The sequence below is a fragment of the Cavia porcellus genome, unplaced genomic scaffold, assembly GCF_034190915.1.
Source record: "Cavia porcellus strain 051 isolate PalLab524CR breed Dunkin Hartley unplaced genomic scaffold, mCavPor4.1 scaffold_8, whole genome shotgun sequence".
NCBI classification, from domain to species: domain Eukaryota; kingdom Metazoa; phylum Chordata; class Mammalia; order Rodentia; family Caviidae; genus Cavia; species Cavia porcellus.
In genome coordinates, this window is record NW_026947491.1 from 45,876,902 (window position 1) to 45,897,782 (window position 20,881).

Consider the following 20,881-nt stretch of genomic DNA (forward strand, 5'->3'; position numbering starts at 1 on the left):
TGTTTTTCAATTAAGATCTTACTTGAGTGCAGGAAAATTAGTTTGTTTTCATTGCATACACATTAGCTATATGGGAGTAAGTATCTCATTTGCATATACAATGTCAAGAAGATGAGAGTGTGGTAATTGCCCACAGGCACACTTTGAGACTCTGTGGTGGTTTCCAGGCTCTGGAGCTTGTAGATATGATCCTATAGTTTTCCCTGAATATCTCTGATTCTTTTTTTTTTTTATTATTGGTACTGGGGATTGAACTCACGACTACCTGCTTGCAAGGCAGGTGCTTATGCCGCTGAGCTAAATCCCCAGCCCCATATCTCTGATTCTTGCTTCATGGACGTCATCGTTCCAAAGTCACAAGGCTGGCCCAGGTGTTCGGCCTCAGTGAAAACTTTAAAGTACACTGGGTTTGCCCTCAGTTTGCCCTGTAAGTAGTACAGGAAAGATCTTTTCACTTTTGTCTGAGGAGCAGTATCTCCTTCCCTTACAAATATTTTGCCAAAAATGCCAAACAAACAAATTCCCAAATATTGTGTGGTTTCTAAGGAATCTGAAAAACTCAATTATACTGATGTGCAAGTGACTGACAAAGGCATAAAGTGAGATTGTTCCTCTTTTCACTGGGTTTACCTTTTTACAAGGAAAAAAACACTGAAGTCCGATGATTAACTGTGAAATCTCAGGTACCTGAGGAAGGCGGGAAGATGTCTTGGAAGGATTTGAGGGGTCATGGGGAGGTATCCTCCTGGTGAGTCCCTGCATGCCAGCCCTGTGTGCTGTGTCCATACATGGTACTTGGGGTCACTGGGGACGGCACTGCCCTGCCAAGGATTTCCAAGGATAGTTTTCAGTTTCTAACAGTGATTGGAACTAATGCTTCCCGAGGAAAAAAGACAGTTATTGGCACTGAGGATGCAAGTGATATGAACCCATAAAATCAGGTGAAATTTGGGAACTGACTTAATTTTTCCAGCAGAGGCAGAAGAACATAATGGTTAGAGATTAAATGTTACTTGATCAGGTCCTAGCTCTACTGTGTGGTTCTCAGCAAATGATTTAGTATTTCTGTGTCTCAATTTTGTTACTCATTAAATGGGGATAACATTGTCTCTACCTTATTGACTTGCTATGAAGTTTATATGAAATACTATGTGTGGTAAAATCATGGCACAGCACCTGGAGCACAGGATATACTTAACAATTGGTACTGTGGTTATCCTTGTGATTGTAATTATGATTTTTATCACTTAGAGCCATTGTGTGTCTAGCTGGCTACAATACCACCACGCAGGAGATCCTAAGGCCTTCTGAGCTATTGGCAGGAGTCAAAGCGTACATTGGGTTCATACAATCATTGGCCCAGTTTTTGGGTGCTGATGTGTCCAGAGTCATCCGCAATGCCCTACTGCAGCAGACCCAGCCCCTGGATTCTTTCGGAGAGCAGACCATCACCACACTCTACACCAACTGGTCAGTGCTGCATGTCCTTCCACACTGTCTCACCCCTGTGTCAGCAGTTTTTTCTTTACAGAGGAAGGCCTCAGGTCCCATGCATTTTGCCTTTTAGATAATGGACACTCAAAGGCTTGTTTCTACTTGCGGACTGGAATAATAAGCTGGGGGCAAACCCAGATATCCTTCTGTCCACTGAGCAGTTTTCTCCTAAACTTCAGTATAACACATGTCAACCTATCCTGTAGCTACTTGACTTTTTTCCTCTTAATCTCCAGTTCTTAACTTTCCTTTTCTGGACTTTTACTGTTTTAATTTTGAATGACCTCACTTCCTCTTTTTATCGTCTTCTTATTTCTCTTTTTGCCCTGCCATCTACATTGGAGAACCATGCTGTCTATTCCCCTGTCTCCAGAACACTGACTCTTCATCCCCACACGGGACCATGTCAGGAATACTAGATCATTCCTGATAGGGAAGGGGCCTCCTCCCTGCTACTGAAAGTTTCCTTTGGAATGTATAAGGAATGGAGAGCCAGATTTCCTGCCTCCCCGAGCCACTGGGTGGCACCCTTAATCTAATATCAGCTTTGTGGGAGAAGTTTCAAAGAGGAATCTCACCCTCCCATTCGGTCCCTCCCTCCTGGGAGGGGTAGGAACAAAATTTGCAAGTGTAAATGCCAATAGGAATCAGGCAGGTACCCCAAAGATATTGTATGCTAGTGAGGACTTTGAGAGGTTGGAGAGGGACTGCCCTTCTCTAAAGGGCACAGCCACTGTTTAGCAGTACTTGAATTCTGCCTCACTAAATTCTTACTGTTTTATGTAAGATCTCTGTTTCAAAAATTTGACAACTAATTGAAATTATAGGACAAAATTATGTTGGGCTGCTCAGTTTGGTCCACTGGTGTTTAGCTTGTGATCTCGGTAAAACACAGACTGAAGCTGGTGCCTGAGAGGTAGGGGTTCATCAAACCCTCCTCTGTTAACCCTGGCTGGAACCCAGCTCTTTTGACATTGCTGAGAAGTTAGGGGGGAATTTTGGAAACTAGGTGGCCATTTTTTAGGGGCTTCTCTGCCCAGGAAGTTTGATGTAAGACTGACTTCCAGGATTCTGGATCTTGGGTACAGCATTTTCATGGTAATGTTAGGGCTAAGTATATTTCAGAGGAGCCCCAGTTAGTAAAGTTATTTTTTGTTTGTTTTTTTGCTAGGGATTGAACTCAGAGCCTTATACATGCTAAGCAAGTACTCTACCACCGAGGTACACTCTTAGCTCCCAGTAGTATTTTTTTAAATCCCAGGTTGATCCTGTCTTAGCTGCCAGAGGGTAAGGGTGGGGAATGCAATTGTTGGAAAAGAGCAGGAACTGAGGGAAAGGCTTGAGATGTGCACATCAATGTATTTGACAGCAGACTGGAGGCAAAGTGGAATTATATTATTGCTGGTTGTTTTTGATCCAACAGCTGATGGTGTTAATTAGATCCCTGTACTATCTTCTTTGAGTCTTTTCTTCATATCTCAGTCTTCACTGGAGTTTTACTTCCAAAGCCCAGTGGTGGTGTAGGGAGCAATGGTAGGGAGAACAGAGTGGATACTAATCTATGCTTTCTTGACCAACCTTGTAGGTACCTGGAAAGTCTGCTCAGACAGGCGAGCAGTGGGACCATTGTCCTCTCCCCAGCCATGCAGGCCTTCATCAGCCTCCCCAGAGAGGGTGAGCAGAACTTCAGTGCAGAGGAGTTCTCAGACATCTCTGGTGAGCACAGTCTGGTCTCCTTGTCAAGGAACTGAGCCTTCCCCCTCAAATGATACCTGTAAATCTCATTTCAATTATCCTGCTTTCCCAAAGGTCCACACTACATTCTCTTCAGCATCTCTGGGAGAACCTGCTAGACTTTGTGGACAATAAAAAGAGATTCTGATTAAGGTCTAGGACTGAGGAGTGGACTATGAGATGGAGACTGAGAAGGAAAGGAGAGGAGGTTAGGAGATAGTCAGTGACACTCAAGTTACTGAAGGGATGTATTTTTCTTTTGTTTTTTTCAATTTTTTTGGTCTTTTTCATTTTTATCGGTACCAGGGATCGAACTCATGATCACCTGCTTGCAAGGCAGGTGCTTATGCCACTGAGCTAAATCCCCAGCCCCAGGGATGTATTTTTCAAAAGGTAGAAAATGGGTCTTCTCTTTTTCCACTAAGAACAAAGGAGAAGCACATATAATGACAGATAAAGGATAAAATGTAAGTTGGGCATCTCTTGCGTGGAATGATTGAACAGTGGTCTGATGTTATGGTGTCTTCTTTGGGGATGAACTTCAGAGCCTTGGCCGATGTTTGGATGGCTCATATTTAATGCTGTAATAACGATGATGAGATGATGAATGACGTTCACTGTGAACCAGGTTCTAAATGCGTACACATATTAACTCAATCCTCATAACAGCTTTGAGGTAGATACTTTGTCTTTTGAGACAGTCTTGCTATGTAGCCCAGGCTGTTCTCAAACTTGTGATCCTCTTGCCTCCTGAATGCTGGGATTACAGGCAGATATCACCATGCCAGGCTATAGATATTATTCTCATTTTTCAGAGGAAGACACTGAGGTATGTGGAAGTTAAGGTGCTTGCCTGCTCGATGTATTTATAAACAATAAGACTGGAATTTTTGACTCAAGGCAGTCAGACTGCAGAACAGTGCAGGGCTGCTTCCCAGTGTATAGAAGTGCTTTTGTGTTGAAGGGAGGGAGGTAAAAGCTATATAGTGAATGAGATTTTAAACAGGGCTTAAAATCATATAGATCCATGTTTTTAAAAATAGTTCTAGAGATTGAACCCAGGAATACTAAGCTACACTCCCAGTCCTTATTTATTTATTTATAAATTTTGAGACAGTCTCACTAAATCATCCAGTCTAGCTTCTAATTTGTGATCCTTCTGCCTCAGCCTGCTACCAACTGAATGATTACTGCTGCCAGTTGAGTAATTCATGTATTATCCTATTTCTTCCTTCTCTCTCACCTCTGTTTAAATCATGGGTTGTTCATGGTATCTGGGACAGACAGAAGATGTCATAGTGATCCTCCCTCTCTGTTTTCCTCCTTATTTAGAAACATTGCAGGTGCCACAGTACAGAGGTACCTCAGTTCACAAACTTAATTCTTTCTACAATTCTGGTTGCAAATTGAACTGAACAAGAACTAAATCAAATTCAATGGTGGGTTCTATTTTCCAGTTCTTCTTTTGTGTTATCTTGACCCCATCAGTAAGTGGTTCCCACTCTACCTGCTGGTGGTTTTAGATGCCCACTTTTCATCAACTCTACCCATAAGCTGTAGGCAGCTTCTAAAATCCACTTTAGGTCTTGCAGATAACTGACAAGCAGCAGGAGGTAATGCTTATTCCCCCTTTCACCACCCCCACCCCAATTTCCCTAGGTTGCCATGGTGATGGGGCAATGCTACTGTAAAAATAGAAATATAGAAAGAAAAGGATGCCCCAGGGTTACTAACTGGGGGTAGAGAGGACTGGAGTAGGGAGTTCTGCAGATCCACACCAGCAGCTCAGTGTGCCTTCTCACCATCGGCTCCAGAGAAGACAATTCTGCTCCTCTTCCCCACTGTCAGCCATCTTAGTGTTATCTAAAGTGACCAATTAGGAAATCCTAATATAATTCTCAGCTCAGTTCTTTCTGTGATACGTAGGCACCTCTGAAAACGTGTAGTGTCTACTCTGCGGCCGTGACCAGGTCTGCTTCCTCTGTCATTGATGGAGGTGAAGATCAACTGGTCTTGCCTTCAGAGACTGAGCCTTGGGTTTCTTTCCTCTCTGTACACTGATGAATGATATTCAACTTGTCTTTCTTCTACTGGTGTCTCATTGTTGTTACTTTTGGCCTTTTATGTTTTCCCACTGCTGAGATGGTACACAGCCAAAGATCGTGGCTACAGCTCCCTCCTATCTGAATTTGTCATTAGCATTTTCCACATGGGATTTCTGCAGGCAGATTTTATTTACTACACCAAGGGCAAGAGGAGGCTGACTAGGGAGGGATAAGGCATTGAGGAAGAGTAGACTTAGAGTAAAAAAATAATTAGGGGAAAAAGAATTAAGCTCTAGAGATCAGAGACTGGGGCACTGCACTGGGTTTATAGACCCAACCTGATGTGGTTAGGTGACCTTGTCTGTAAAACTATGCTGAAATGCCAGTTCCCCATGCTGAGGGTTACTGACAACTGCTATAAGAAGCATCCCCTGTTTATATACAGGCTTATAGTTTTCTTTTCATTCTTTCTTTCTCTCTCTCTCTTTTTTTTTTTTTTTTTTTGGTACTAGGGATCAAACTCAAGACCTTACATTCATCAGGCAAGTGCTTGAGCCACTGAGCTAAATGCCTAGCCCAAAACTTTGGTTTGTTTTTTGGTACCAGGGATTGAATTCATGACCTTGTGCTTGCCAGGCAGGCACTTGTGCCATTGTGCTGTATCCCTGATCCACAATGCTTATAGTATTCTAAGGTATTTATAATGTAATATCTTACTCTTACATCAGTTCTGTGAGGAATTCCTAAAAGGTACTAATTTCTTCATTTTACAGAAAAGTAAATGGGCACAGAGTGGTTCAGTGAGTTGTTTGAGGTTGTCAGTTTTTTTTTTTTTTTTTTTTTTTTTTTTTTTTTTTTGAGGTTGTCAGTTTAACAAAACTAGTACAGATAGGACAGCAAGAGTGAAAACCAGTACCATATGAAGGAGGTTGGGGAAGTACAAATTCTTATAAGAAAATCAATAGTTATCATTTATAGTAAGCCTTGGTTTGAATTCCAGTGGAAGAGATTAGTCATCCCATGGACAGACCAAAAATGTCACTTGAATATAGGATTTTACTTGTTTATTTTGGTACTGAGAATCAAACTCAGGACCTCACACTTGCCAGGCAGGCATTGTGCTGTGAACTACATTCCCAGATGAATGTCTGAATGTAGGATTTTATGTTTTATTTACTTTTTTTTTTGGTACCAGGGGTCGATTTCATAATCTTGCACTTGTTATGCTGGTGCTTATGCTGCTGAGCTAAATCCCTGGTCCCAGAATGTAGGATTTTAGATCATGTTTTTGCTCCTTGACCTTCTTTCTACTTCCTTTCCTAGCTAGCAACATTTTATTGACTGATTGATTGATTGATACTAGGGATTGAAAGCAGGGTTTTTGCACTGAGCTACATCTCCAGTTCTTTAAATGTTTTTTTTAAATTTTGAGACAGGGTTTTACTAAATTGCTAATTTTCTCAGCTGAGCTTAAATTTGTAATCCTCCTGCCTCCTGCCTCAGCCTCCCAGAGTGCCGGGATTCTAGCTACCATGTCTGGCTTGACAACATTTTAAATGTTCAAATTACTCTATAGCCATTGTACCAATGCTTCAGTATACTCCGAGTCCAACCTGGGACCTCTGAAACTTTATTCCAGAGATGCGGGCCTTAGCTGAACTGCTGGGTCCCTATGGCATGAAGTTCCTGAGTGAAAACCTGATGTGGCATGTGACCTCTCAGATTGTGGAACTGAAGGTACTGTAGATCCACCCCCCCCAAACCCAAACAAACAAACAAAAAAAACCCATCTTGCCTTTGGGACCTGCTTAATGTCTCTGTGTTCCTGAGCTGCAGAAGCTGGTGGTGGAAAACATGGATACACTTGTTCAGATCAGATCCAACTTTAGCAAGCCAGACTTGATGGCATCTCTGCTGCCCCAGCTGACAGGTAAACACCTTGTCCTGTGGTCAGCAGGAACTATGGGAGCAGCATTGTGAATGGAAGCACTTCTCAGGGATCAGGGGGTTGAAACCTTCTCTGTTCTCCTAAGTTTTCTTCTCTAACAACCTTCTTTCTCTCAGGGGCTGAGAATGTGCTGAAGCGCATGACCATCATTGGAGTGATCCTCAGTTTTAGGGCCATGGCCCAAGAGGGACTTCGAGAGGTGAGTAGTAGGGAACTCCAAGAGAATCACAGTCTCTGCTGTGGTAGGATTTGTGAGAAGTTTGTAGAAGGGATTGGTGGGTGCTGAACCTAGGCTGCTTCACTCAGCAGGGGTCCTGGAAGATCCCTATGAATAGATGAGTTTAGGAGACCAGATTCGTAAGGAGAGGAACAGCTAGGAAAGCTGGCCAGGTTCTTTAAATCAGGGCCCCTTTCCTATTTGGTTTCCATCTGCTTTTGAAGGTGCGGCTTCTGTGCTTTGCTGTGGATTCACTCAGCTTCTCTTCCTACAGGTTTTCTCCTCCCACTGCCCATTTCTTATGGGTCCCATTGAGTGCCTCAAGGAGTTTGTCACTCCAGACACAGACATCAAGGTAGGCGGTGTATAGCTGGACCCAGCTAGGAGGCTTTCACTGTGTGAGGAAGATGTAGCTGGGATTTTGTAGGGGATAAAGTAGTCTGAAGAGCACTACAGGGACAAGGGCCAGGATTTAAACAGGAAGACTGGTCAGGAAGGCTTTTAAGAATAGAGACAGGGCAGAGCTAGGGAGACCTGGGGTGCAGAGAGAAGTAGAAGCCCTGTGGGAACCAGGGAGGGAAAGGAGTGAGATCTAAAATGGTGGATATAGGTTTTCATTTGAAATGAGCAATATGCAAATTACATGCCAAGCTATGTGCAAACAGGTCCCTTTTTTGCTCAGGAGCTTGGGCAATTTGCAAGATTTGGTACTTCAATTCATAGCTACCCTGCCTGTCTTCAGTTTTCTTTCTTTTCCTGGCTTTTCTTCCCTTCCAGTTCTTAAGCTTCCTCTCCGCCACCATCCCCTGCTTTTGTCACCTGCCTCAGATCCCACTGCCACAGGAGACCAACAGAGGAAAAAGGGCTTCTGCAAATAACCTGAATTAAATGTCCATTCTCCACCCTACTCCAACATGTCCCAGTCAGCTTGTCTTTTGAATCATCTGGAGCAAATGAATGTGTCACACAGGAAATGCAGTCAAAATCCGGGGACAATGTCCTTCCAACACAAAGTAGAGGCTACTTCTCCTATAATTGATTCTTTTTTTGTTTTGTTTTGTTTTTTTTTTTGTTTTTTTCCTTTTTATCGGTACTGGGGATAGAACTCACGACTGCCTGCTTGCAAGGCAGGCGCTTGTGCCACTGAACTAAATTCCCAGTCTAATTGATTCTTTTAAAGGAAAGAGTTCTGATGCAAGGGAACTGGTGAGCAGGAAGAATTAAAATTTTGTGTTAAGAAAAGCATACTTACTTTGGATTCAAAAGAGTTAGGAACTTCTACCTCTATTGTTCTGAAATTACTTGCTGGTCACATGGCCACAGGGGCAGTGAGGGCAGATGCTTGACTGGTTGGCTGCCCCACCTAAATGGTCTTTGATTTTGCACTGATCCAGGGTTTCTGGCAGCTGCTGATGTTGGGGCTGACTTCTCCAGACTTCTTCAGCCTGTCAGGAGCTTGTCTACCTGGGTAGCTGTTTGACAGCTCAGCTCTTTAGGCTGTCCTTGCTTGTAAAAATCAGCAGGTGGGGGCAGACAAGGAAATGACCAGGCCATCATTGGTGCTGTTATGGCCTCAGAGGGCTGATAAGATTAGAAGAGAAAAACGAGACCCCTGCAATCATTTTTTTCTTCATCCGGGAAACCACAGTTCCCTGATTGGTCATGGCTTAGACAAACCGGGTCATCTGGATCATAGGGGATTTCAACAAAGGGCAGAGCAGAAGGCCAATATTCAGCTTCTGCATCAGTTCCATGGGCCAAGTGCATGCACAGTTTAATGTTTGGTGGTGGTGGTGGGGGTGGCAGAAAGATGTGTTACTCAGGTGTCCCCTATTGAAACAATTATCCTAGTTTTCTCAAGACACCTTAAGAGTATTTATTTTTCTTACTTTTTCTTTTTGTACCAGGGATCAAACTCACAATCTTATGCTTGCCAGACAGGCACTTAGGTCACTGAGCTAAATCCCCGACCCTAGGTATTTATTTTTCAAAAGGGGTCTAAGTACTTGGTGTGGGGGTGGGGGTTGGGCTTTGTCCTGGGAACTTGATTCTAAGTACAGTGAATGATTCAGTATCAGTCAGTCTTTATTTAGTGCCTTCTACATGATTAGTATGGTGTTGAACTACTGGACAGGTTAAAGAAAAAGGCATAGTTCCTGGCTGTAAGATAAAGGAAGAATTAGTCACTAGGGAAGGTGCTTTACAGCTGTGGTCTAATTTGATTTTCACAATAGCTCTGTGAGGTAAATATTATTATTCCAGTTTTATGAATGAGAAAATTGAGGCCCAAAGAGATTGAGTAACTTTCAATCAAAGTTACCCTTTTAGTAAGTTGTATCACTAATATTTGAGCCCCGATCACTCTTCCTACAAAACTGCCTTCACTGTTCAGTATGCCCATGGATTTAAACATTGTAGTCTATTTGATGAGATAGTCATGTGTCTCCCACTCTTCCTCTGAAAAGATAATGGGTACCAGGCACTGTGTGTGATCCACATGAGGTCAGTGCTATCAGTTTTGGGAGGAATAGAAGAGTTCTGGCCTAAGCAGTCATGGAGGACTTCACAGAGGAGATGAGATTTGAGTTACGGGAAAGGGCTGGCTGACTCATAGGTAGAGTAAAGGAAGGGACACTAGAGAAAGGGAAGGCTATAAACCAAAGTATGAAAGAAAGAAAGGAAGGTATAATTTGGGGACACTGAAATAAATTACCCTGGCATTGACTGAGTAAAGCATTTAGGGAAATAAGGTTAAAAAGTAAATTTGTACTGCATAAAGCATGTGGGTTTTTTTTTTTTCCCTGAAGGTTAAGGAGCATTATAGAAGGGTTACCTAGAAAAAAATTATAGTACACCAAAAATTTAAAATTTGTGATCTAGGGGCTGGGGATATAGTTCAGTGGCACAAGTGCCTGCCTGGCAGGTCCTGAGTTTGATTCTCGGTAACAAAATAATAATAATAATAACACAAAATTTGTCACCTAAATTTGTGTGTGTGGTGGCAAATACCTATAATCCCAGAACTCTGGGAGGCTGAGTCAGGAGATTAGCAAGTTTGAACCCAGCCTGTGGAACTTAAGAGACTTAGCAAGACCCTACCTTAAGATAAAAATTTTAAAAGGGGGCTGGGAATGTAGCTCAATGTGAAGTGCGGTATGTCAGGGATGGGGAGAGGAGATCCATGATCGTGATCCATGAATCCTGCCACTCATAGCTTCTGATAAGTACTTTTCTCCTGAAATTCCTCTTGAGAATGCTGTTTTCTTCTCTATCAGGTAACTCTGAGTGTCTTCGAGCTGGCATCTGCCGCGGGAGTGGACTGTGACATTGATCCAGCCTTGGTAGCTGCTATTGCCAATCTGAAAGCTGGTAAGACAGGAGCAAGGGGGCAAGGCTTGTGCCCTACTTTTAGGTGGGAAAACCTCAATGTCAAAGAAACTTTTCTTTGTAATTGTCAGTTCAGAGGATATAAGCTGGGAGGTAGGGAAGATTTCAAGTGTAGACCCTAACCTCCAGAAAATACTTACACGGACGACTGAGGTCCTACCTCATTGGTCTACCAGTCAGGTAAGTAGTAGTTCTCATGGAGAGTCTGTTGATGCTCAGGAAGTGATGAAAGGACTTATTCATAGGGTTAGGGAGATAAAAATAATGCAAATGAATCAATGAGAGAACAATTCAAAATGGTATATGATTTCCCCCTAAGTTGTGTGCTACGGTATCTAAGTTCTCCACCGTGATCTTGTGTGCTTCCCACCCACATAATCACTTTGAACTCTCCACTCCTTCCCCAGTCTCATGCTTGACTCTTATATTTTCCATAGCACATTTCCTCTGATTAGCATGTTCATATTAAACGTACTCAGAGGAGATTACAACCTAGGGGCTGGTTTTAAGGTTTTTTAAAATTACAAGGTGCACTCTTTCCCTTCTCTCTTGGCTGGTGAGACTTTTCTCTCCTTTCTGCCTTTCTGCCCTTTCAGGGCTCTGACAGATATCTTAGAGTCCTCGGCCTAGAGTCAGGCCTTGTGAAGGGGAGGGAGGCCTCTAAGACTCGGGCTGTTCCTAAGTGTGAATGCCAGTCCTGTCTCCTTCAGTAATGACAACTTGCCTGTAGTGCTTGATAAAGTGTATCCTTAGATATCTTCTTATATGTACATAATTCTGTACAGTGGAGTTCCTGTGGAGACAGCCTGTTTTCTGAGCTTTGTCACTTTTCTTTTTTCCCTTTACCAGATAACTCATCTCCTGAAGAGGAATACAAGGTGGCCTGCCTGCTCTTGATCTTTCTTGCTGTTTCCCTCCCGCTGCTTGCCACAGACCCTTCTTCCTTCTATAGCATTGAGAAGGATGGTAAGTAAGCACTAGGTCTGAGGGACCAGTGCTTCTAGGTTGGTGTCCTGGGGTGGAGTTGAGATAGATGAGACAAAGACACTTCCTGAAACATACAGAGTTCTGATTTAGGTGTACATTTCTGTTTCAAAAAGCACTTGAGCTAGGGATGTCTGCACATGCCTATAATCCAAATACTCCAGAGCCCAAGGGAGGAGAATCATGAGTTTGAGGCCAGCCTGGGTTACCTGGCAGATTGTCTCAAAACACCACCACCAACAACACAAAAAACACTTGAGATTGGACAATAAAATTGTATTGCAGTCAAATAGATAAATAAATAAATTCCTACCTTTCCTCTAACCCCCCAATACTTTTCAGTCCTCTTGGTATCAAATGGGAGAAGCCCACACTGAAACTATAGAAATTATCACTTGGGATCAGCCTCGGGTGGCTCACTTTGTCATTTCCCTTGTGTCACTCCCTGTCTATCCGTAACACCCCAGGTTACAACAACAACATCCACTGCTTGACCAAGGCCATCATTCAGGTGTCTGCTGCTCTCTTCACGCTCTACAACAAGAATATTGAAACACACCTCAAGGAGTTTCTGGTGGTGAGTGGGTCTAGATTCTAAGCAAAGGAAGATTTCCAAGAGCCAGAATTTGTTTGAAGTTCATAGACAGTTATTGTTAAATAAGTTTTTGAGTCTAACCTCTCATCTGATTCATTCAGGAGATAGTGAAAGGCTACTATTAAAAAGGTAGGAGTTTGTCCTAAATTCCTCAGCACCTGGAGAATACTAGGAAAGATTGCTGGACAAATAGTAAGATAATCAGAATTCTACCACAATGAAGTTGTGTGAATTCTAAAGAGCCATGCTTGTGGTGCCTCAGTTTTCTTACTTAGTAAACTGTGGGAGATTAAAAGTGGGAGATTAAACTGAATCTACGACCTAATATCTTGGTCCATCAGGATTATCTCCTTGGGTACTTGTTAAAATAAAGGTTTCTAATTTGTCCCCATACCTACTGATTGGAACATGCTAGACTGAGGCTAGGCCTCTGTGTTGCTGGTTTGGTCTCCATGAGATCAAGTACAAATTAAAGTTTTAGAGATACTGAGTTTTGTAACCTATATGGCCCTTTCTATCTCTGTTTTGACAAGCCATCAATGACTGATTTTCAAACTTTGTTATAAATCAGAATCAGCTGAAGAATTTTTTTTTTTACATTTTCAGTAAGTTCCCAGTTAATGTTGGTGTTTTTTGTCTTGGGTTCTTACTTTGAGAATCATTGCTCAGATTTCTAAGGATTGGAATTTACAGCTAGGCAGTGGTTTCCATTGTAGGTCATGTCCAATTTGTTTGAGCAGTTGTTTAAGAAATGTTTTTAGTCAAAGTTTGACTCCCTGTAACTATCACTATTGATCTTAGTTTTGCCTCTGGAAAAACACAGAATAAGTAATCTCCTTTCTTAGTTGAAAGAGGCCCTAGGGTTTCGCATTCTAAATCCTCCTTGGAGGATTCCCATCCACTTATTTCTGATACATGGTCCATTTCCCACTTGCATGTTTGAGCATTCTCAGTAATAGGAAGCTTCTTTTTTCTCTTCTTTTTTTCTGGTGTTGATTTAAGAACTAATGCCTCACTTTTCTCCTTCCAGGAGGGAATAGTGAACATATTGTTTTCTTAGGACTTATGTCTTTGTCCTGAGAAGTACATGTCAGGGGCTCTTACATTGGTTACAGGGTCTCTGTGTAAACTTGACAACCAACCAGACAAAATGGGCTTTGAAAGGCTAAATAGCTTAGTGGCACAAGTACCTGCCTGGCAAGCACAGGGTCAATTTTCAATCCCCAGTACCAAAAAAAGAAAAAAAAAAAGGGCTTTGAGCATCTTAAATATAAAGAAGATTCATGTTAGATCTCTAACATAGGAAGAGAAAGAGTTTTCCTTTTCACCCTATTTGTTTGCTAAATGCAGGTGGCCTGGGCCTGGGATGTGATTCACAGTTCTTCTTCCCTCTTTGATCTGCTGGGGGCCTGGAGGTGAATGGAGATGACAGCCACTTGGGAGCTGACAGGAGGAGAATATCAAGGGCACTGTGTCTGAATCAGAGGCCCTGCTCTGGCTCCAGTAGGTTGGGAGTCAGCTGTAAACAGCCTGATGACAGAGGTCCCTGGAGGCTGCCTAGGAAGAGAGATTAATTTCTGGGCACATAAAATCACTGGCCTTTGTTCTAGGTTCTTCCCTTGCTTTTGCCCCCTCACCCCAGTCCTCTTAGCAAGCTGCTGCTGTCTGCACTGGCAGGCCAAGGGGATCCAACCTGTTTTATAGGCCACATATGTCCCTGAAAACCTAAGGGACTTGACTGCTTTTCTACCCTGAGCCCTTAGGAACATCCCCCGCACTTCTTAAGTCTCCCCCTTGATCTTCCTATAGCCTGAGGCTGTCCTACTCTGACCTCTATAAAATCTGCTTTACAATTCTCTCTTTACAGGTGGCTTCTGTCAGCCTCTTGCAGCTGGGCCAGGAGACTGACAAGCTTAAAACCAGAAATCGGGAATCCATTTCTCTGCTCATGCGCCTGGTATGTATCTCGTTTAAGATTGCTTGGGAGAAGAGAGGAAAGACAAGAGGGAAACTTCCTTTTTAGGGTCTTTGGGTCCCTGCCATGATCATCACCTAAAACTGTTAATGAAACTAAATTGTTCCTGACCCTCTGGGTTCAGTCCGCACATTCTGGTGAACATTCTAGATGTCCTATAATCCCAGAGTGGAGTATTCAAGTTCTCCTCTGCAGGACAGAACCTTCCTTGTCCTCTCATTGCTGTGTATCTTTTCCTGCAGTGCTCCTGACTCTGACCTAGTGGGGCAGCCACGTTCCTTATTGGTAACTCCCTGTCCAACATGTGTTTGGTTTTACTTGATAATTTTGGTACTAGAATATTTCTTGCCTCTGAGGATACTACTATGATGAGTATACTGGGTGATGCAGCGTGGAACTGAAGGGGTTTGGGAGTGAATCCACTAGGGGGATGGGATTTCAGCTCCACGGCAGAGAGCTTGGTGGGCCATGAATCAGGAAGTGCCTGCTATGTCTTCTTGCATCTGAAGCTTGGGGGTTGCCTTTACTCTGGCAAAAAGTTCTGGGAACTCTGACTCAGTAGATTTTAAAAAATATTTTTCCTCATGACCCTTTTCAACATGCTTATTCTTTTGGTCTAACAATCTGATTTTCCAGGACATTCTTTTTTTTTTTTTTTTTTTTTTTTTTGCTACTGGGGATTGAACTCACAATCTCATGCTTGCCAGGCAGGCGTTTATGCCACGGAGCTAAATCCCTGTGACTCTTAAGTTTTGCAAACTTAAATATGAACAGGAGAGGCTCCTGCCCCTAGCCTGTGTTTTAGAGACCCTCATTTGGTCTAGAGGCTGAGTATTCCTACTTGGAGTATATGACCCACCTGAAGTCTCACACTAAAACTATCTGGGACCCCAACTTTTCTAGCCCTGTGTGGGGCATGTGCAGAACTTCTCCTAAGTCTGCTCTGGAGGCAGACTAAGGATATACCTGTAGTACCTAAGAAATATGAGGTTGGAGTTTTGATACAGAGGTAGGGAAGGCTATTGTGTACAAAACCCTTCACACTGGGTATGAGAAATTGGGAGGATGAAACAAGACGCTGGTTCCCTTTTCTTTTGTGGGGTAGAACTCTGAGGAGTCTAAGAATTCTTAGTTCAAGTTCAGATTTCCATGAAATTACAAAGGTATATTGTAAAACAGCATAATAGTTTGTTTAATTTGCTTCTTAGTCATTTGCTGTGCGGGCCTCTATTTGTATTCTTGGTCTGAATCAAGACAGACCTTGGCAGACTCTCTTCTGGCCCCCTTCCTTAACTACTCAGGTTGCTGGGTTTGGTGGTATACATCATAATCCTAGTACTTGGAGGCTGAGGCAGGAGGATTACTGCAAGTTCAAGGCCACCTTGAACCAAGTTGCAAGACCCTGTCTCAAAAACACAAGACGAACAATAAAAATTTAAACAAAATGCTCAGGTCCCAAGAGGTAACTCTGCTCAGTTTCTCCATCTAGAAAAAGGCCTGGAATGATTAAGGGTTATGATGGAGGAGCGAATGGGCATGAAGATGTGTATGTGTGAGGCATGTGTGTGCTGAGGAGTAAGAGGCAGAGGAGGGAAACAAAGACAGAGGGAGGGCAAAGGTCAGCAGTGGACTTGGGGTACCACTGTGTTTGGAGCAGCATGAGTCCTTATCCAAAAAAAAATGGATAATAATCCTTACATTAGTATGGTTAGAATTCATGAGCTAATACATGGGAGCCTACTACACAGCAGTTACTCAACAAAAGTAGCGCCCTCTGCTATTCAATTTTGTGTTTGGGTGATTTAAGCATCCCTTTTTAATTCTTATGGTGGTTTTCACCTCCTTAAGGTGGGAGGTGATTCTCAATTGCCACTCAGCCTCACTCTTCTGCTCTGATCTCTACTTCAACCTCTGCCTTAAAGTGTTGGAAGTGCTTGTCTCTTGTGTCCTTCCAGTGAGGCTGGCAGAATGGCAGAGCAGAGCTAGGACTAGGCTCTTTTTGTGCTGGAGGTAGAGATTGGCTGGACTAGACGCTGCAAAACAATTTAAATGCAAATGTTTCCACAGAGAAATTGGAAATGACTGGAGGGAACAGAGCTGTATTCCAAGTTAAAAGGCTACTCATGTAGCCTCAAATTCTGACCAGCACTTCACTCCCTGGGGTCTTTCTGTTTTGGTGTCAAATCCAGGCAGTGTCCACCCAATGTTGCTAGTCTGTTCCTAGCATAGATTTCCTGGGGGAAAGTGATGCCTCTCTGACAGCATCATGGAATCTTTGATATCAGAGCCAGACCAAATGCTAAGAATTAGTCTAATACTTACAATTCATAGTGAAAAAGCTGAGAAAGAGATTCAAAGATTCCTCTAAAATAGATGGACAGATTTGGGAATAGAACCTGAGTTTTTTGTCCACGACCACTATAAATACCTTCCAGTTAGAAGCCTTGTTATTGGTGTTGTACAAACAAACAACAAAAACAAAATGAAACAAACAAGAAAAAAAAAAAAACAAAAAAAAAAAGAAGGCTTGTTATTTTCTTTTGCTTTGTGGAGACTAGGAAGTCATGGGCCAATGCATCCTTCTTGAAGTCATCACTCATGTCCAGGTACCTGAGGGTAGTTCAGTATCTGGAAAAGAGAGCTCATCTTTCCCTGGGTCTCGGGTTTGGAATTCTTGTCAAGCAAGGCGTTGTCTTTGCTGTCAACTTGGAGCAGGGCTGTGGTTTTGCCAGCAGATTGCCTTGCCTTCGGATTATGGAGTCTGCTCTTCCGAGGCTGCTGTGTGTACTGCACATGCAGGTGTTTCAGAACAGCAAAATCTTACAAATTGTAAAACTAGAGGGAGAGAGAGAGAGAGAGAGAGAGAGAGAGAGAGAGAGAGAGAGAGAGAGAGAGAGAGAACGAATGAACCAACATATTAGAGTAAGTATGATAGGTTTTCTTAGTGGATTTTCAGAACTTGAAATAACAGATATATTAGGAAGGGCCCATAAGAGGGAACTGCCAGCTGTATGGTGTGGAACACAGCTCTCCAGAGCATGATTTTAGTCCCTGTAACCTATTGGATGAGGAGGATGATGAAGGAAAAATACCTGATTCTTCCCCAGGGGTGGAGACCCTCCAGCCAGTGCTGGATTGTGCTGCTTTTTGGAACTTGCCCCTCTGCCACCTTCAGTTTTATCTCTCCCTTAGTCTTATCCAGGAATCCTGATCTATCTTCCTGCTTGGCTGTGGGGGCTGCTGGGATTACTACAGCACAGAGGCTTGTAATTAAACTAATTAATCATGCCTGCTCCTTTATGTAGCATCTTTACTGTTCCCCAAGCACTGTACTAAGAGAGGGAAGAGACTGAAGCCCAGCACAAGAGGACCCATATGGATTCCAGACCCACTTGCTTGGCTTGCAATGACGGTTGTTTCTCTTGCTGCAGAGCTTTGTAATTACTACGTTTACCCATCTTTACCTGCATTTGATCTGTGCTGCCCACTTACATAGGGTTTAATATCTTAGAGAGAATGTTTCTCTGCCCCTCCCTCTCTTTGGCCTCCCTTTTGATTCTCTGCCCTTTGTGTGTGCCCTGATGAAGAGGATACAGATGATTATAATGGAACTGAGGAGGCAATGTTGCCCTCTTGGAGCCAAACCAAGTGACAGAGGAATTGGGAAATGTGATTTGGAACCCTGTTCACTTGTAACTCTAAGGGCCACAGGAGGTCCAGGAATTGCATGAAGACATGCAGTGTCACAGAGATGTATCCCACCAGAGGTGCTCATCTCTTGTCCCTTCTGTTCCAGGTAGTGGAGGAGTCATCCTTCCTGACACTGGACATGCTGGAGTCCTGTTTCCCTTATGTCCTGCTTCGAAATGCCTATCGGGAGGTATCCCGTGCCTTCCATCTGAGTCGGGTGACTGCTAATACCTACTGAAAGGCCATTTGCATCCCTCAAAATCCATGCCAGAGTGGAAGCTGTGGACATTTTTTCAAGGGTGGGAGTGGGGTGGGGTCACTAGGGAGAGGATTAGGAGCCAGGTCTGAAGAACAAGTATATAGATGAATAATCCAGAGCATAGAAATCATACAGCAAGAAGTAGGGCACGCTAGAGGCATGAAAGACAGTTTATGGGGCCACATGTATGAATTTTTATCATGAAAAAACAAGTGACATATAAGTATATTTGCTATCTTTTAGTGACTGGAGCTTGAGCTCTGACAGACATGGGCTTTCCGACCTTCATCACTATTCTAGGATAACGCTGGCAGGCAGAGATGATCAATCATCATATTAAACCATAATGAGCTTATAATCCTCCCACTGGAGCTGCTATTGTCTCCTGCACATTCATTAGGACGATTATCTCTTTTCTTCCTTTCCCAAATGTGTTCAGCAAACATCCAACCTGCTCCTACTGCAGAGGAGCAAAAAAGGGACCCTCTACTTTGTGAGGCTCTTCCTCTGCCTCTGTTTGCCTGCTTTTCCTACTGGGGCAGGGAGGAAGTGCCCTTTAGAGAAAGGTATACACACACACTCACACACACACACACACACAATGTCACCACCATGGGTAATAAGTAAATTTTCTGCTGTTCTGCTTTTTCTTTGATAGCTCCAGAGCTCAGAGTAGAGGGGTAGTCTAGGTTAATCCTAAGTCACATGACAGCCAAGTGGACCAGACTTGTGTGAGTTTTCTCTCCTGTACCCATTTGGGGACATTCTGCCTATTTGGAGGGAGGAATCTAACCCCAGATCCTCTTTTCAGTCTAGGTACAGCTGTTGCTCCAGGCAGGGATTTCTTTTCTAGATCTTAAATTTCACAGACCTCATTAGGTTGTAGGGCCCTGAGAGTGTGTACCTCCAGGGAGTACAAGCTCTTTCAACTTAGCTCTTTTCTGCACTAATTAGAATTTCAAGTGTCATAGTGCCTGGGGCATTCAAGATAGCACTAAACTAGGTTTAGTTAACTCGAAGACAGGAGGAAGCCATGGCCCCATCCGTCACTGCTGTGCACCTATTGCCAGGGACGGCTGGAGCATCAGATCACGTATGTCAGTCCAGAGTGGTTGGAACGGGCAAGTATAATTAACTAATTGATTAATTAGGATCATACCCATATTTTCTTGATGAAAGGGAAGCAATTGTTGACTTTCAGTAAAACCATCTGGCATTCATTAAACCTGTTTGGTGGTTGCTTTGGATTTTGCCTGTGTTTGTTATTATTTCTCCAGACCTGGGCTTAGTCAATACTTTCTTGACTTTGCACCATAATCCACATACAAGTTTTTCTTAGCAACAACTGCCTGCTCATCAGGAAAGAAGCAACAGAGAATCCTGCTTCATGCGTTGGCTAATCGTCCTTCCTTGCTACAGGAAGGACATTTCGTTCTAAGGAGTGATTCAGTGTCAGACCTACAGAGACTGTGAACACAACTGACAAGGGAGAGAAGACTCAGAAGGATCTAATCAATGACCATACATTCTTAATATCTCTGCTCATTTCTTCAAGGCTGGGGAACTACTTACCAGGATTCTCCTAGAGGACAGCAAAGCAAGTTGGTTTGGGGCACGGAGGGTAAACAGTACCCTTTATAAGTTGAAAATTTTATTGAGATAGTAAACCCATATGCACTTGTAAGAAGTAATACAGAAGCAGCCTGCGTACCTTTACATAGTTTCCTTCAGTGGTAACAGCTCACAAAACCAGTACACTAGCACAATCAGGATATTGACCTTGATAACCCACTGATCTTAATCAGATGTCCCAGTTTTACTTATACCCATTTCTCTGTTTGTGGATTTAGTTCTATACAGCTTTGTCACATGTAGGTCTGTGTATCTACCATCAGTCAAGGCAGTTTGAGCATCACAAAGACCCTTCATGTTGCTATTTTATAACCATTCCCACTGCCCTCTTGCAACACCTTTTCTATCCCAATCTCTGGTACTAGAGATTTTTTTCTCTATTTCTAAAATTTTGTGGCTAGCCATACCTCTTCACAAACATGAAATTATACATGCATTTATGGACCAGGTCTACTTTTCAAAGCACTTTTGCATCCTTAAAGCAATTCTGCAAGGTAGCCAGGGAAAGCGTCCTCATTTCAGTTCAGGAAACAAACTCAACAGCCTTAAATTACTTAATGAGAGCCCTATGTTTAGCAGTAGAACTATGATTGAGATCCAAGTCTGACATTTAGTCTTGGACTTTCTTTTTTGACCAGACTGCTGCTTTTCAAGGGAAGATGTAGAGCTCAAAGCCCCAGTAGGAGGTGACGACACAGAGGACCACCTGAAGATCTAGGGGTGAAGGGACAGATCAGGTAGCAAGACCTATTAGCATTTCAGCAGTTTGTTTCCTTGACCAGTTTATTACTTTTTACAACCTGGAGCACAATCAATAAGCTGGGTTTTGCTCCTAAATTCTCAGCTTGCTTTACAGGGGCTCTAAAAGAAGTGAGGAATGACTATGAGGAGAAATTCTGGCCGCAATTGTTTTGTCTTGTC

General features: G+C 43.0%; 1 protein-coding gene across 1 annotated transcript in view; it reads left to right on the forward strand.

Annotated features, from left to right (window-relative positions):
- The window catches only part of Nckap1l (NCK associated protein 1 like), a 52,851-nt gene extending 33,276 nt beyond the window's left edge, over positions 1-19,575 (forward strand). Inside the window, exons 21-31 of the mRNA XM_063254887.1 lie at positions 1,252-1,470; positions 3,080-3,210; positions 6,913-7,010; positions 7,110-7,203; positions 7,338-7,420; positions 7,713-7,793; positions 10,714-10,807; positions 11,675-11,791; positions 12,277-12,386; positions 14,272-14,361; positions 18,176-19,575. Of these exons, the coding sequence (XP_063110957.1) occupies positions 1,252-1,470; positions 3,080-3,210; positions 6,913-7,010; positions 7,110-7,203; positions 7,338-7,420; positions 7,713-7,793; positions 10,714-10,807; positions 11,675-11,791; positions 12,277-12,386; positions 14,272-14,361; positions 18,176-18,307 (1,249 nt within the window). The 3' untranslated portion in view covers positions 18,308-19,575. The remainder of the gene's footprint in view (positions 1-1,251; positions 1,471-3,079; positions 3,211-6,912; positions 7,011-7,109; positions 7,204-7,337; positions 7,421-7,712; positions 7,794-10,713; positions 10,808-11,674; positions 11,792-12,276; positions 12,387-14,271; positions 14,362-18,175) is intronic.
- The last annotated feature ends 1,306 nt before the right edge of the window (positions 19,576-20,881 follow it).